The sequence below is a fragment of the Gopherus evgoodei genome, chromosome 1, assembly GCF_007399415.2.
Source record: "Gopherus evgoodei ecotype Sinaloan lineage chromosome 1, rGopEvg1_v1.p, whole genome shotgun sequence".
In the NCBI taxonomy this organism is placed as follows: Eukaryota; Metazoa; Chordata; order Testudines; family Testudinidae; genus Gopherus; species Gopherus evgoodei.
In genome coordinates, this window is record NC_044322.1 from 76150990 (window position 1) to 76163659 (window position 12670).

At 43.2% G+C, this 12670-nt stretch overlaps 1 protein-coding gene across 1 annotated transcript in view; it reads left to right on the plus strand.

Moving 5' to 3' along the window:
• The window catches only part of PIBF1 (progesterone immunomodulatory binding factor 1), a 195693-nt gene that overhangs the window by 47725 nt on the left and 135298 nt on the right, over positions 1-12670 (plus strand). The window contains 1 exon segment of the mRNA XM_030566449.1: positions 9421-9519. Coding sequence (XP_030422309.1) covers positions 9421-9519 — 99 coding nt within the window.

Sequence of the window (12670 nt, forward strand, 5' to 3'; positions counted from 1 at the left end):
CATAACATAATTAAGGTATACATTATCATGTCATATTGTGTTTGCGTTCTTGTTATTTGTGAGTCATGTTGTCACTTTTATTGGGGGGAATGGTCACAATGCAGAAAATTGGACTTAATGTTAAGCCATTATTGAATAAACTTAGACATTACAAGAAAGTTTTTTCATATGAAATTACATCCTTACAATAAAAGTGCAGTTTTATTTTTTGCTTTCTCTTAAATAACTGCTGACAATTGTAGTATTAAAAAGAGTCAATTGTTAGCAAAAGCAAAACTTTGCTTCTACTTTAGCATTAGTGGTTTGTGTTTTGTGCTGCTGTCATTTATATTATAGTTAAATTAGTATATATAAAGTACATATGTGTCAGGTAGTCTCTTTATATATGATGCTTTGTAGCTGTTGTGGAAGCAAGCCTTGGTATCTGAGAGTAGGAGGGACTGAACTGAGAGGAATGAGGAAGGTGGGAAATGAGTCATGGGCTTTTTTTTTTTTTTTTTTTAAGAAATCAAGTTTGATATGGTTTAAACTTATGATCTAAGAGAAGAGTAGATCTCCAATTCATTATACTATTATGTTTCACCAGAACATACTGTGACCCCAATCTTGCAAAGGCTGATATTCCTGCTTGACATACCTTGCATGTTGGTAGTCCCATTTGAATTCAGTGGAACTCCTTATGTGCATAATGTCAAGCACTATCTAAGTCTTTAGGCATTTAAAGGTTGGGACCTATGACACTAGGATTTTTGGCACTTTCTCTGCCAAAGTGATCAGCCAATAGTAAGAGGTCATAGTAATAGTAATTATTGCACAAACCTATCCAGTCTTATGTTGACTATAATCTGTGATCAGGAGGACTGGTAAGTGTATTTGCAGGTACAAGCTAAGAATCTGCCCATTACTAGTACAAATTATTTGTAATCAGTTTCTGACACTGACACAGTTACAACAAAGCGACCACCATATTTTTACATATATCACACTGTTGTTTTTATCAGTGCAAACAATATATAATCAAAAATGTTTATGTATGTTATATTTTTATTTTAAATAAACATCAACAGCTATTACTGGTCCACTACCTAGCCATTATTAATTGGTAGTCTCTTATAGGTCTCCCCCTATGATGGTTCTTTAGGAGGGTACCATTTACACTTCAGAAATAATGTACTAAGTCAGTTGCTAGAAGACAGCCCTGTGCCAGCCTAGGCAGTGGTTTGGGCAAAATAGTTTTAACCGTGTGTACACACAGCCTGTGTTTGGATCCAACCATCTCACTTTCTAACTGGATACAAACTCAGTTGAAGTTGTTCTAAGCAGTGCAGGTGGTGACACTTGCAGTTAAAATAGACACTTGCCATTATGAGGACCATTTCCAGTTATTTATCACGTTGCCATGCTTGAACCATTTGGTGTGGTCTTCAGATTGAATTTTTGTTTCTTTGTTTCCAAAAATAAGATTAGAAAAAAAATATTGTTTTGCCCCATTATAAAAATCCTTTGATGGTTACTGTGCATTCTCACTTATGAGAATTCTACAGCCTCAACATTGAACTGTGGAACTATATTAAAAAAGCCCAAAGTTTGCTGCTGGGGAGCAGGAAGACGCAGGAGTACTCTCATGCTAGGATGACAACATAAGTCCAGTTTACACAAAAAAGTACTCTCTCACTACCACCTCTATCTCCTTCATCATTATCACAGAGAGCTAACTGGAACTTTTTTCTTGTGTCCACTAGCTAGTTAGCCTGTCCTCTTCTTAATGTTACTGTAGTTTTAGTACAGTTAAAGTAGTTGGGGGCACTTGCCTTGGGTTATTGCCAAGGCTGTGTTGGGTCCCGAACACCACAGCGGGTTCAAAAGGTTTGTGACCTGTTTAGCTATCTTTACTGAGACCCGCACACCGGCAGAGGCTTGTGTAGTGTGCCTGGGAGAAGCTCACCTAACTCAGTGCACAATTTGTCATATCTTCACTCCTTGAATGACAAAGGACAACAGTTAAGACTGCAGGAGCACTTGACTTCTCTAAGCCTTCATCCAGATTGTCCTAATGCACTGTAGCGAGTCGGTGTGGCTCCGCTCCTGCCCAGGAGAGGGCGCGCCCCACCGGATGCCTGAGTGGGCGGGGCTAAGGAGCGGTGAGCCCGCCCATCAGAGGGTCAGGTGGCGACCCGGAAGCACAAAAGCCGGCTGTCAGAGCTCAGTTGGAGCCCAGCCCACCGCCGGGAGCAGACTGCCGCAGAGAGCTTGTGACTGGGGAGCTGCTGGGACCCAGGGCAGTCACCCTGACTGGCCAGAGCTTCCCCGCGCCCATTACTGGGAGGAGCCGCCGGAGCTTCCCCGTGTCCGCTACTCGGAGGAGCTGCCGGAACCTTCCCGTCCCTGCTGTTACCCTGAGGAACCCCCGGAGCAAGCCTGGCCGGATTTCCCGGAGGAGCTGCTGACCTACCACTCAGCCCTGGCCGCGAGGAGCCCATGCTGTTGGACTTCCCGGGGGCTGACGCCACGGACCAGGTAGGCCCGGAGGGGAAAATTAGAAGTAGCCCGGGGGCAGCCGACCCCAGTCAGGCTGCAGACGTACCTGAGCCTATGTCAGTGTTTCGGTCAGGATCTCCACTGACCGTCAGCGGTGATAGCTGCTCCTAGGTGCCCGGGTTGGAACGCAGTGGAGTGGGAGTGCCTGGTTCCCCCTGCCACCCTCCCAAGGGTGGCAGACTCCCCCTCTCCCTGGCCTGAGGAGGCCATTAAGACTATTTGTTTCTTGGCCCTGCTGAAGGGCCTGAGCCCTAAACTGCTTGTTGCCCACCCTGAGCCAGGGCCTGGGCTTTATACACCTGAACTGCTGGTTGCCCCGCCCTGCCCAAGGGCCTGGGCTTCTAGATTGTTTGCTCCGCCCTGAATCAAAAGGGTCTGAGCCTAGTGACTCTGCATTGGTGCCCCGCCCGGCCTTAGGGCGGGGCCCCCATTGACTCGTATTGGTGCTCATGCCCTGAAGCAAAGGGCCTGAGCTCCCAATTGACTCTGTATTGGTGCTCAGCCCTGAAGCAAAGGGCCTGAGCTCCCCATTGACTTTGCATTGTTGCTTGGCCCAGAAGCAAGGGGCCTGAGCTCCCCCCTTGACTCATTGTAGCTTGACCCTGAACCCGGGGCCAGAACTTTGGACCTTTGTGTTGTTGCTCCAGGACCTGCCTGGTCCGACCGCGTGTAGCTAGCCAGTGTGGCTCCCCTCCACCCCTCCGGGAGGGTCGAGCCCTGGTCCCACTCCTTTACATGCACCTTCAGGAGTTTTGAGATCTGCCTCTGTGCTGACAACTTTTTTAAAGAGACCTGAGGAATGAACACTGCCACCTCAGCCTTGAAATCAGCCTGAAATCAATTAGCCTGAGACAGACATCTACTGGGATTGTTCTGCCATTCAGCATCACAGGCTTCATCAAAATAGAGGGCTCTGGCACCACAGTCTAGATGGCATTGTTGTCAGCACTGAAAATTACCCTTGTGCTATTACAATTGACACTGTTTCCAGATCTCCTTGTAAACTTGTTCCAGGGAAGAGGAAGGAAAAAAGAAAGCATTCTGCTTTACAAGAGGAGCCCAGGGAGAAAAAAGAGGAGGCTTTATTCTCCTACTCCACTGACATATCGCCTCTTGAACTCCTACCCAGGTCAGTGAAGTCCTTGGCATCCACTCTTGTCGATATACATTCTGGTGACAAATGATTTTGACACCTCACTGGTGTGCACTGTGTAATTCCCCTTATGATGGAGGACTGCCATCTGTGGTTTTGGCTATGAGTGCAGCTTGACTCTGTGTAGCAGTATTTGTCACTGATACCAATCCAGAACATGTTTGAGGTGCATGGGATCCCTCAGAACCAACAACATAACTCTTGTGATTTACTGCAGAGAACCTAGCGGGCTTCCTTTGCCAAAATCTCCACCTGCCTGGAAAACCCCTTATGTAGGAACACCTTCAACTATTATGTCCTATATTCAGGAGTCAGTGAAGACGGTGCTGCCAAAACCAACATGTCAGTAGTTTTGGATCCGTTAAATACACTAAAACTGTTGCACCTCATAGTACAGAGACACCTCCACAGCACTGAGAGCTTTCCCAGGACTGGCCTATGTCAGGCACTGCTGCCTTCCAGAGCCACTCGTGCAGAGATGACTGGCACTGCTGACACCATTGCCTCCTCAAGAATAGTGGCACATGCGTGACAACTAAGAGGTGATTCTTTCAAAAAAATGGAGGCAATCACCTTTCAAGGAAAATACTAATGGAATGTCCTTTGAGGATCAGATTGATACTTTGTCATCTCTCCTGATAAACAGAAACATGCTTCTTTGAGTGCTTGCTCATGTTGATTCCAAGTAGGTGTTGTGTGTGCTGCATGCAAAGTTGCTGGAAGGTTTTTCCCTTAGCGGTACCTGTGGGGTCAGCTCAGGTACCCCCTGGAGTCGCGCCTTCGTGGCACTGCTTATAGGGCCCTGCTGACCTGCTGCCTCTCCAGTTTCTCCTTACCACCAGTGATGGTCGTTGGCGTATTCTCCTCTTCTCTGTTCTTGAACGATCCCCTAGTGGACTCTTAATTTTTACCTGTGAATAGTTTAAATAGTTAATAGTCTAGTGTAGTGTAGTTTTTTGAATCCCCTTGTTTGCCTGGGTTCTCTTCCCCGTTTCCTTCCCTTTCCCAGGGCCAGGGCATGCCTTCAGTCCCAGGGGTTTTGAGCAGTGTGGGATCTGCCAAAACACTGATGCCAAGTTGACCCACACACATTCTGCTTGAAGTGCCTGGGGGAATCTCGCCAGACTGACAAGTGCAAAATTTGCAGAGGATTCCACCCAGGACCGAGAAGGAAAGGGACCACAGGCTGAAACTTCTACTCATCAAAGCGGCCTGCAGCTACAGTCCGGAGTCGATTCCCATGGATCTGGCACTGGGTACTTCAGCATCAGTGTATAGCGCACTGGCTTCAATCAGGGAGGTCCTGGCACAGGGAAGGACTCAGAGATCAGAGATCCTCGGCATCATCACTCCCCAGCACTGAAGACTTCCTCATGTGCAGAGACCCGGCATTTCTCGCAGTTGCTGGTGCCTCGCAAAAAGCACAGGAAGAAGTACAGAGGGCCATTGCCTGCTCATATGACTGAGCATGAACCTGCTAGTGGAGCGCAACATGTGAGGGACCACTCTGCCTCTTCCATGCCTTAGGTGGTGCCCTTGACTCTGGGCCCGCAGAGGTCGGGTTTCAGTTTCGAGGGGGGTCTATTTTGGGAGTGGGAGGATATAGGTATTAGAGTATTGTTAATTTGTACTTTCACAGGTTTCTTCTTAGACTTTATCCTGCTATATTATTGTTCCCTGCATTCTTTGACTCTTGTTGTTGTTCTGTTGTAGACAGGTATGAGGTATAAACTCATAATTTTGTGTCATATCAGTACCAGGGTGGATTTTGATTTAAATCAAATTGATTTAAATCAAATTGATTTAATCATGGATTTCTACATAAAAGTGCATTCTTGTTGGTAGTTATAACATTAATACATATTCTTCACAAATCAGAGATGGATGTAAGTTTCATTTTTAGAAGGTACACACTATACATTTTTAAGTGACTTATTTGAAACTTTTCAGATTAGTTTTACAACTATATCAGAAAATGAAATGATTGGTTATTTCATTTACGAAAGGTAATTGAAGCAGATATTGTGAAGTCATTGGGAGGTGAACTATCTCCAGTTCAACAGGGTAAATCATTAATATTTGGAGGATTTTCTTGCCATGCTGTATTAGTTGGAGCACATCACCAAACAGATATTTTAAATTGTTTTATGTAATTAAAACAACGATGTTATGTATTCTAGTTTTTTTTTTCTTCAACAGCAAACATATAATAGTTTAACAAAACAAGCATATGAATTTAGTTAAACGTTCAAGTTTTTAAAAATCAGATTTGTTTTGTTAAAATTGTTTTTAACTAAATAGTTAAAAGAAATATTTTTTAAAAAATTAAATCAACTATGTTAGCCAGGTCAACATGAGAAACTTAAAATATTGGCTTCTGCAGTTAATTCAGTCACCTTTATTTTCCTGTTTGTTCCTAAAATGGAAAAGAAAATAAGCATTCCTGTTTTTTCGAGTCCCCAAACGATTTTCTCAATTTTGAATGAATTAGTCCAAAGGAAGAAAATAATCTTTCTGCACTGGCAGAAGAAGCTACTGCGGTTAAAGTGAGATTACTTCAACAATCGCTGAATCCAAGTGATTAAGTGACTTCCACCCGTTCACTGGTGTGACTTTCTTTAAAACGTCATCAGAAAACCTATATTTCTTGAATAGTTCTTATTCCCAAACTGGCTCTCTTTTACAGCCTGCTGCCATTATAGGTTTGCCCTTCTAGTGAGAGAATGATATGGTAGATCTCAAATCAATGAAGGCTACACTCAGAAAGACCTCAAGACTTCTGGAATATGCTGCTCAAACAGTTTCACTTTTGTTTCTACTGCCTGTCCCTCCGTTCTCATATTTATCACCAGACTTCTTTTCCTTATCCAGATCTATTCCACCCCCACAATCTTCTATTCACTGAACTTTTTGAAACTTTGCCACTTTTAGAGGGATTGAGTCTGTGTACACAAATTTGCAGGGGACAATAGGGTTGAGATCTGTTATTTCTCACCTCTATATATTATTATTTAAAAATGTTGTTGTTGTTACAAGCTTGTTATCTCTGGAGACACAAATCCACAGTTTGAGAACTGCAAAACTAAGCATCTCTGATGGTATCTTCTAGACTGAGCGCAGAAGATTAACCTAAATAATCCATACAGGAGTCCCTGGAACCCCATAAAATTAGGTCCTTAATCCATGAACTATTGGAACTCATTGGCAAACTTTTCTTAACCATTACATGAATAATATTGTCCCATACTATAGAATTAGAATGTATAATTCCTATGCCATAATGAGATCTCTTTGAGCTATAATATATCTTAATTAAAACTATCTTTGGATAGCTTTTTTCCTCAAAAGCTTTTTATCAAAAAAAAATCCAATTTAAAAGAAAAAACAATTTATTTTATTTATTTTTTTTTAAATCATTGATTTTATTCACCCTGGTCAGTACCATGACTGTTGCCAGCAAAACCAACTTTAAGATGTATGGATAGTGTGACACTACATAGTCAGATGCTGATGACCATGTGCTATGCCTCAGGTGATTAGGTATGGGGGGCACGGTCCAGGCTGATAGTAAGTCTACATTACTTTGAAAGGGAGGAAGGGCTTCTTAAAACTCTATGTGTGGGAGGAGTACTTAAGGAACTTCTTGCCTAGTCCAAAGCAAAAGTTCCATCAAGATTAGTACTGAGGGAGTCTTTAAACTGCCCCAACATCAAAATCACATAGTAGGAAGGTCTTTTTTTCCCCACATCTTTTTTAAGCATGTTATGCTAAGAAGGGTTGAAGTTCCAATTCCACTTGGCTTCAAAGATCCAAGAAGCACAGCTCAGGAACTGTGTTGGTGCTGAGCAGATTCTCTATGTAGAAGGAAGCTGGTGACAGTGAGTTCATTAGTCCTAAGCTTTACCAGAGCTGGCAGCCAATTCAAATCTAGATGCTTATCTCAATGTCTAGGGAAGCCTGTGGTGTCACTGCTGTTTCAAGTACTACTTAGGTTCTTTCTGTCTTCCTTCTCTGTCTTTCTCAGCAGTAAACCTTTCCCTATTTATAGTGTCTCAGGCTTCGGTGTTACATCTCTTGTTTGAGTTAGTCAGCCCTCAGAACCAAGGGTTCATAGAATTGGCCCCAATGCATCTGAGGGCCACTAAAGTCTTTGTGTGTCATTTTGTCCTTCTGAGTCTAAGGAATTTGGACCTTAACAATGTCCTCTTTTTTAGACATAGGATTGGTGTTTGAGCTCCTCTTTGAGATTTTATTCTATCCTTTGGGTATCTTTTGGTCTGCCTTAACCTTATGCAATACTAGCTCCTTGTTCTCATTCTTCCGTTTTGGTCTCTTATCTTTCAGAACAGAAGTGTAAGGGGTCTAAGAGGTAACTTGGAATGGGAAGGGGGAAAGAAGGATGATTCCTGGCTGGGGGACAAGTAAGGCTCAGCGCATTCCTGAGGCTATTCTAAACTACTGCAGGGACAGAAACAAACTCTGAGCTAGATTGAATGAGAATCCCAGGGGTGGATGGAACTGGCTGGGCAAGGAGTCTGAGAGTGGGGAGAAGAGTCCAGGGTAGGGTGGGGATGCTAGTCAAGTCACATAAACGAAACTTTTCACCGATGGTCACTAATTGTGTTCCTTATTTTATGGCTACCCAGTCTAAGATACCTGCTTCTGATTGCCAGAACACCTATAGTTGCAACTGAGGTCAATGGGGAGTTGTTCTTTGAACATACAAAGTACTGTATAATGCTACGTGCTCTGAAAATCAGGGTCCTAGGCTACTCAAATTGGGCACCCAAAATTAATATAGACTTTTTATCTTAATCTCTCTGTGCTTCTGTTCCCTAGATATAAAATTGGATAATATCACCCAACCTCAGAGACACAGGCAACCTTAATTCTTTTCCAACTTTGAATTCTTGACTTTGCAATGTTTAACATTCTTTACATAATTGTTGTGTGTCATTTCTATACATGAATGAAAATCTAATCCTGCAGTTGGAATTCAGATAATCATCTCCTTATAAGATTAGGTTCTAAATGTGAATTATATAAAGTACATTGGCATTACAGTATGTACAGAAGTAATATTCCTAGGTCTGAAAAGTCCACAGGAGTCCCACAGGAGATGTGCTGTGTTCAATTCAGTTTTTAAGGGCTGGATTTTCTTAAATAAATCTGTCTGTTTTCCTGTACAAAACTTGGAGCATGTCAGACAAATTTGTGTTCTGTTGGCCCCAAAGTGAGGTATGTTGGGTTGTCTTAATTATTAAAATTTGTAACTCAGAAAATTAGTATTGTAAATTTCTAAAGCAGCTGAAGGGGTTATTTTTAATTGACCAGCATAAAAGTAAAAAGATTAGATGGAATAATATAATTACAGAAAAGAGTTTGTTTTTCAAAGAGGTATTAAATGCATTTTGAGAAAAGGAGATATATAATCAGTGGCCATGATGTAGACTATTTGAGACCAGTAAGTCCACAATTGGTTAAAATGTATATGAAATTGGAGATGGGAAAATTATTGCAAATTATTAAGACTTGTGTAACAAACAAAAGAGTCGACTATTCAGTATCGGAAGCTACTCACAAAATAAGCTAGCCTGCATATGGCTCTTGTGAGCCAGTCCATCATGACTTAAAAAAGAGATGTAGATATAAATCAATGTTGTTTAATATGAAAATTCTTGTTCATATATATCATATTGCTGACAGAATAATTGTATTTTTTACTTCAGAAATTTGAGAGAAGCAAGAGATAATGCTGTGGCTGAAAAAGAAAGAGCAGTTGTGACTGAAAAGGATGCTTTAGGAAAATATGAGCATCTCTTAGAACAGTAAGTATATTTAAAATGCATACACACAAATGGAACTAAAGAGATACTAGTGTATGTGTATCATTAAATTTGAGAATCTTTTTGTCTGGACATAAAGGGAATATACTGTGTATAATTCTGGTCAACCACGTTCAAGAAGGATGAATTCAGACTGGACTCTGTGCGGAGAAGTGTCTGCCAGAACTTGCCTACAAATTCTATGCCACATGGCTGCCGTGACCTTTATTGTCTGACACACCAAATACATATACGGTGCCTCCAAGCCTATCTCCGAACAAATTATGTCCCACACAAGCACAGTATAAACAAGCGCCCTCACCATGCCAGAGGCAATCAAAGATTCTCTTTTTGTGGTGCACCAACCTGGACAACATCTGTGGGGGGGGTGCCCTTCCTAGAGAACCCACTGTTGGTCACCATCACCACAGATGCTTCCCTTCTAGGATGGGGAGCACAACTGCAACCACATTTAGACCGGTGCTCCATGACGGAGTACCATCGTCACATAAACCTACTAGAGCTGTGAGTGGTTCAGAACACTTGTTCCCATTCCTACTGCTAATCAGAGACAAGATGGTACAGATTCTCACGGATAGTGTAATTTGTATGTTCTACATAAACAGACAAGGGGGAGCGCAATCACACTCCCTATGTGTGGAAGCCATGCATGTTTGGCAATGTGCATGAAGCACAATGGTATGGCAGATATCCTAAGCAGGAAGTTTTATCAGGACCACAAGTGGGAGCTGAACACACCAGTAATCCTACATGTTTTTCGGATGTGGGAGTTTCCAATGATAGATCTTTTTGCAAACTGCACAAAATACCAGATGCCTCCAATTCTGCTCCAGAGCCTTCCTCATCAAGTGGAACACTTCCCTACTATACACCTTTCCTTCCACCCCCTTTTTACCCCACGTGCTTCACAAGATCAGACAAGACAGATCCAGCGTGATCCTAATAGTCCCTGAACCACAACAAACATGGTAACCTTACCTTCTCCACTTGGCGGTCTACACACCACACACACTGCCACTTTTACCTCGGCTGCTATTGCAGGATGCAGGTTATGTCATCCATCTGGATCCCCAATTACTCCATCTCAAAGCTTGGTTACTGCATGGTTCTCAGACTCTCAAATGACATGTTCTACAGATGTACAGAACATCTTATTAAACAGTCATAGGACAACTACCTGACTTACATAAGTGGAGGCGATTCTACTCATGGTGCCTACACAAACAGACTGCACCTCTCTCAGCCCCTTTACCTCTCATTCTAGACTACTTGTTGGAAACACAGACGGGCATCTCCATGAGTTCCATATGTTTGCATCTATTGGCCATCATGGCATTCCATCATAAAGTAGACAGATTCTCTACCTTTACTCATCGACTCACTAAACATTTTCTTAAGGGCCTCTCCAATTCTACTCGGAAGTTCAGAATCCCACCCCACCATGGGACCTCAACTTAATCCTCCACGCCCTCACTGGCCCTCCCTTTGAGCCCAGGGATGCAAGCCCCTTGTTCCATCTTTCCATGAAGGTTTCATTCCTAGTGGACATTACATCTGCCAGAAGGGTGGGATAACTTACACAGAACCCACCTTACACAGTGTTTTTCAAAGATAAAGTATCCCTCAGACCACATGACAAGTTCCTACCTAAAGATGTCTCATCCTTTCATCTCAACCAATACATTTGCTGACATTGTTTCCTAAACTGCATGTGGACAAAGAACAGTCCAGATTACATTCCCTGGATGTCTACAGGGCTATAGCCTTTTATGTTAAGAGAACAAAATCTTTTCTCAAGTCTTCAAAATTGTTCATTTCAGTCACTGAACAATCAAAAGGTAATGCCATTTCCAAAGAAAGTTTATCCAATGGATATCAAACTGCATAAAATTGTTACCTTCAGCATGAAAGACAATCCCCTTCAGGGATCTGCACGCATTCTACCATAGTGCCTATCAGTATCCATAGCATTTATTAATAATGTTCCTATCATGGAAAGCTGTAGGGCCACAACCTGGGCCTCTCCGGCCACAACCTGGGCCTCTCCAGCCACACATGCCCAGCGTTACGCTTTGCAACAGCGTTCATCTTCCAATACTCTCTTCAAACATACTGTACTTTCATCTGCTATGACTTCACCTCTGAACCTCCTCCATTCCACTGGAGGGCACTGCTCTGATGTCACCTAAAGTGGAGCACCCACAGGGACATCACTTGAGAAGAAGAGAACATCGCTCATTTTGTGCAGTAAAGGAGGTTCAGATGTATGTCCCTGTGGGTTCTCCACTACCCTCCCTCCCTCCCCTCTGCATCGGAATTTTATTACTTTACTCTGTGGAAGAGAAGTACAGGAGGTTGGTCACACAGAGCCAGTTAACTGCTTGAAACAGCGTGAGACGGGGACCGTGCATGTGCAACCCAACCGGGCACTACTACCTTAAATCTTCAGCTAGGGGCGCAGGCGCGCACCGACACCTAAAGTGGAGCCCCCACAGGGACGCATATCTTGAGGAACCTTGATTACTGTGCGAGGTGAGTAATGTTCTCATCTTCCCTTGTTTTGCCTTGTCTCACAGAGAGTAGACCGTGCGAATATTTTTTTCACTGTTGTTTCAAAAATGTCATAGATAAAAAAAACTAAATTAGGCCTCTCACCTGTGAGGGGCATTAAAATAACCAGCGAACAAAACAAGTGCTTCTCTTGTGGTGAGGTTGTGCAACTCACACTGACAGGATAGCTTCATATCATGTGAAGAATCTCTTTCATCAGACTCTGAGCTCTCTGATTCTCTATTACTCCTGGGGGAATTCTGTGCGACTGTGCACCTGCAGAAAATGCCCCTCCTCCTCCTCGCTGCAGAATTCCTGTGCTTCCCTGCAGAAAATGGCAGAGAAGTCTCACTGGGGTGTGTGTGGGAAGAGAGGACACGGCCAGAGGTGCAGTTTTGGGGGGGATTGCTCCCCTCCAAACAGAAGTGAGGCATGGGGCACACACAGGGTTGTGTGTCTCTGCCTCCCCTCATTTCTGCAAGTGCAGAGCTGCCCAGCTGAAGGAGGCTGTTTTGGCTCCACTGACTGTGCAGCTGAATGCCATCTCTTGCGTCCTAGTGTTAATCATGCTCCCCTTCTGCGT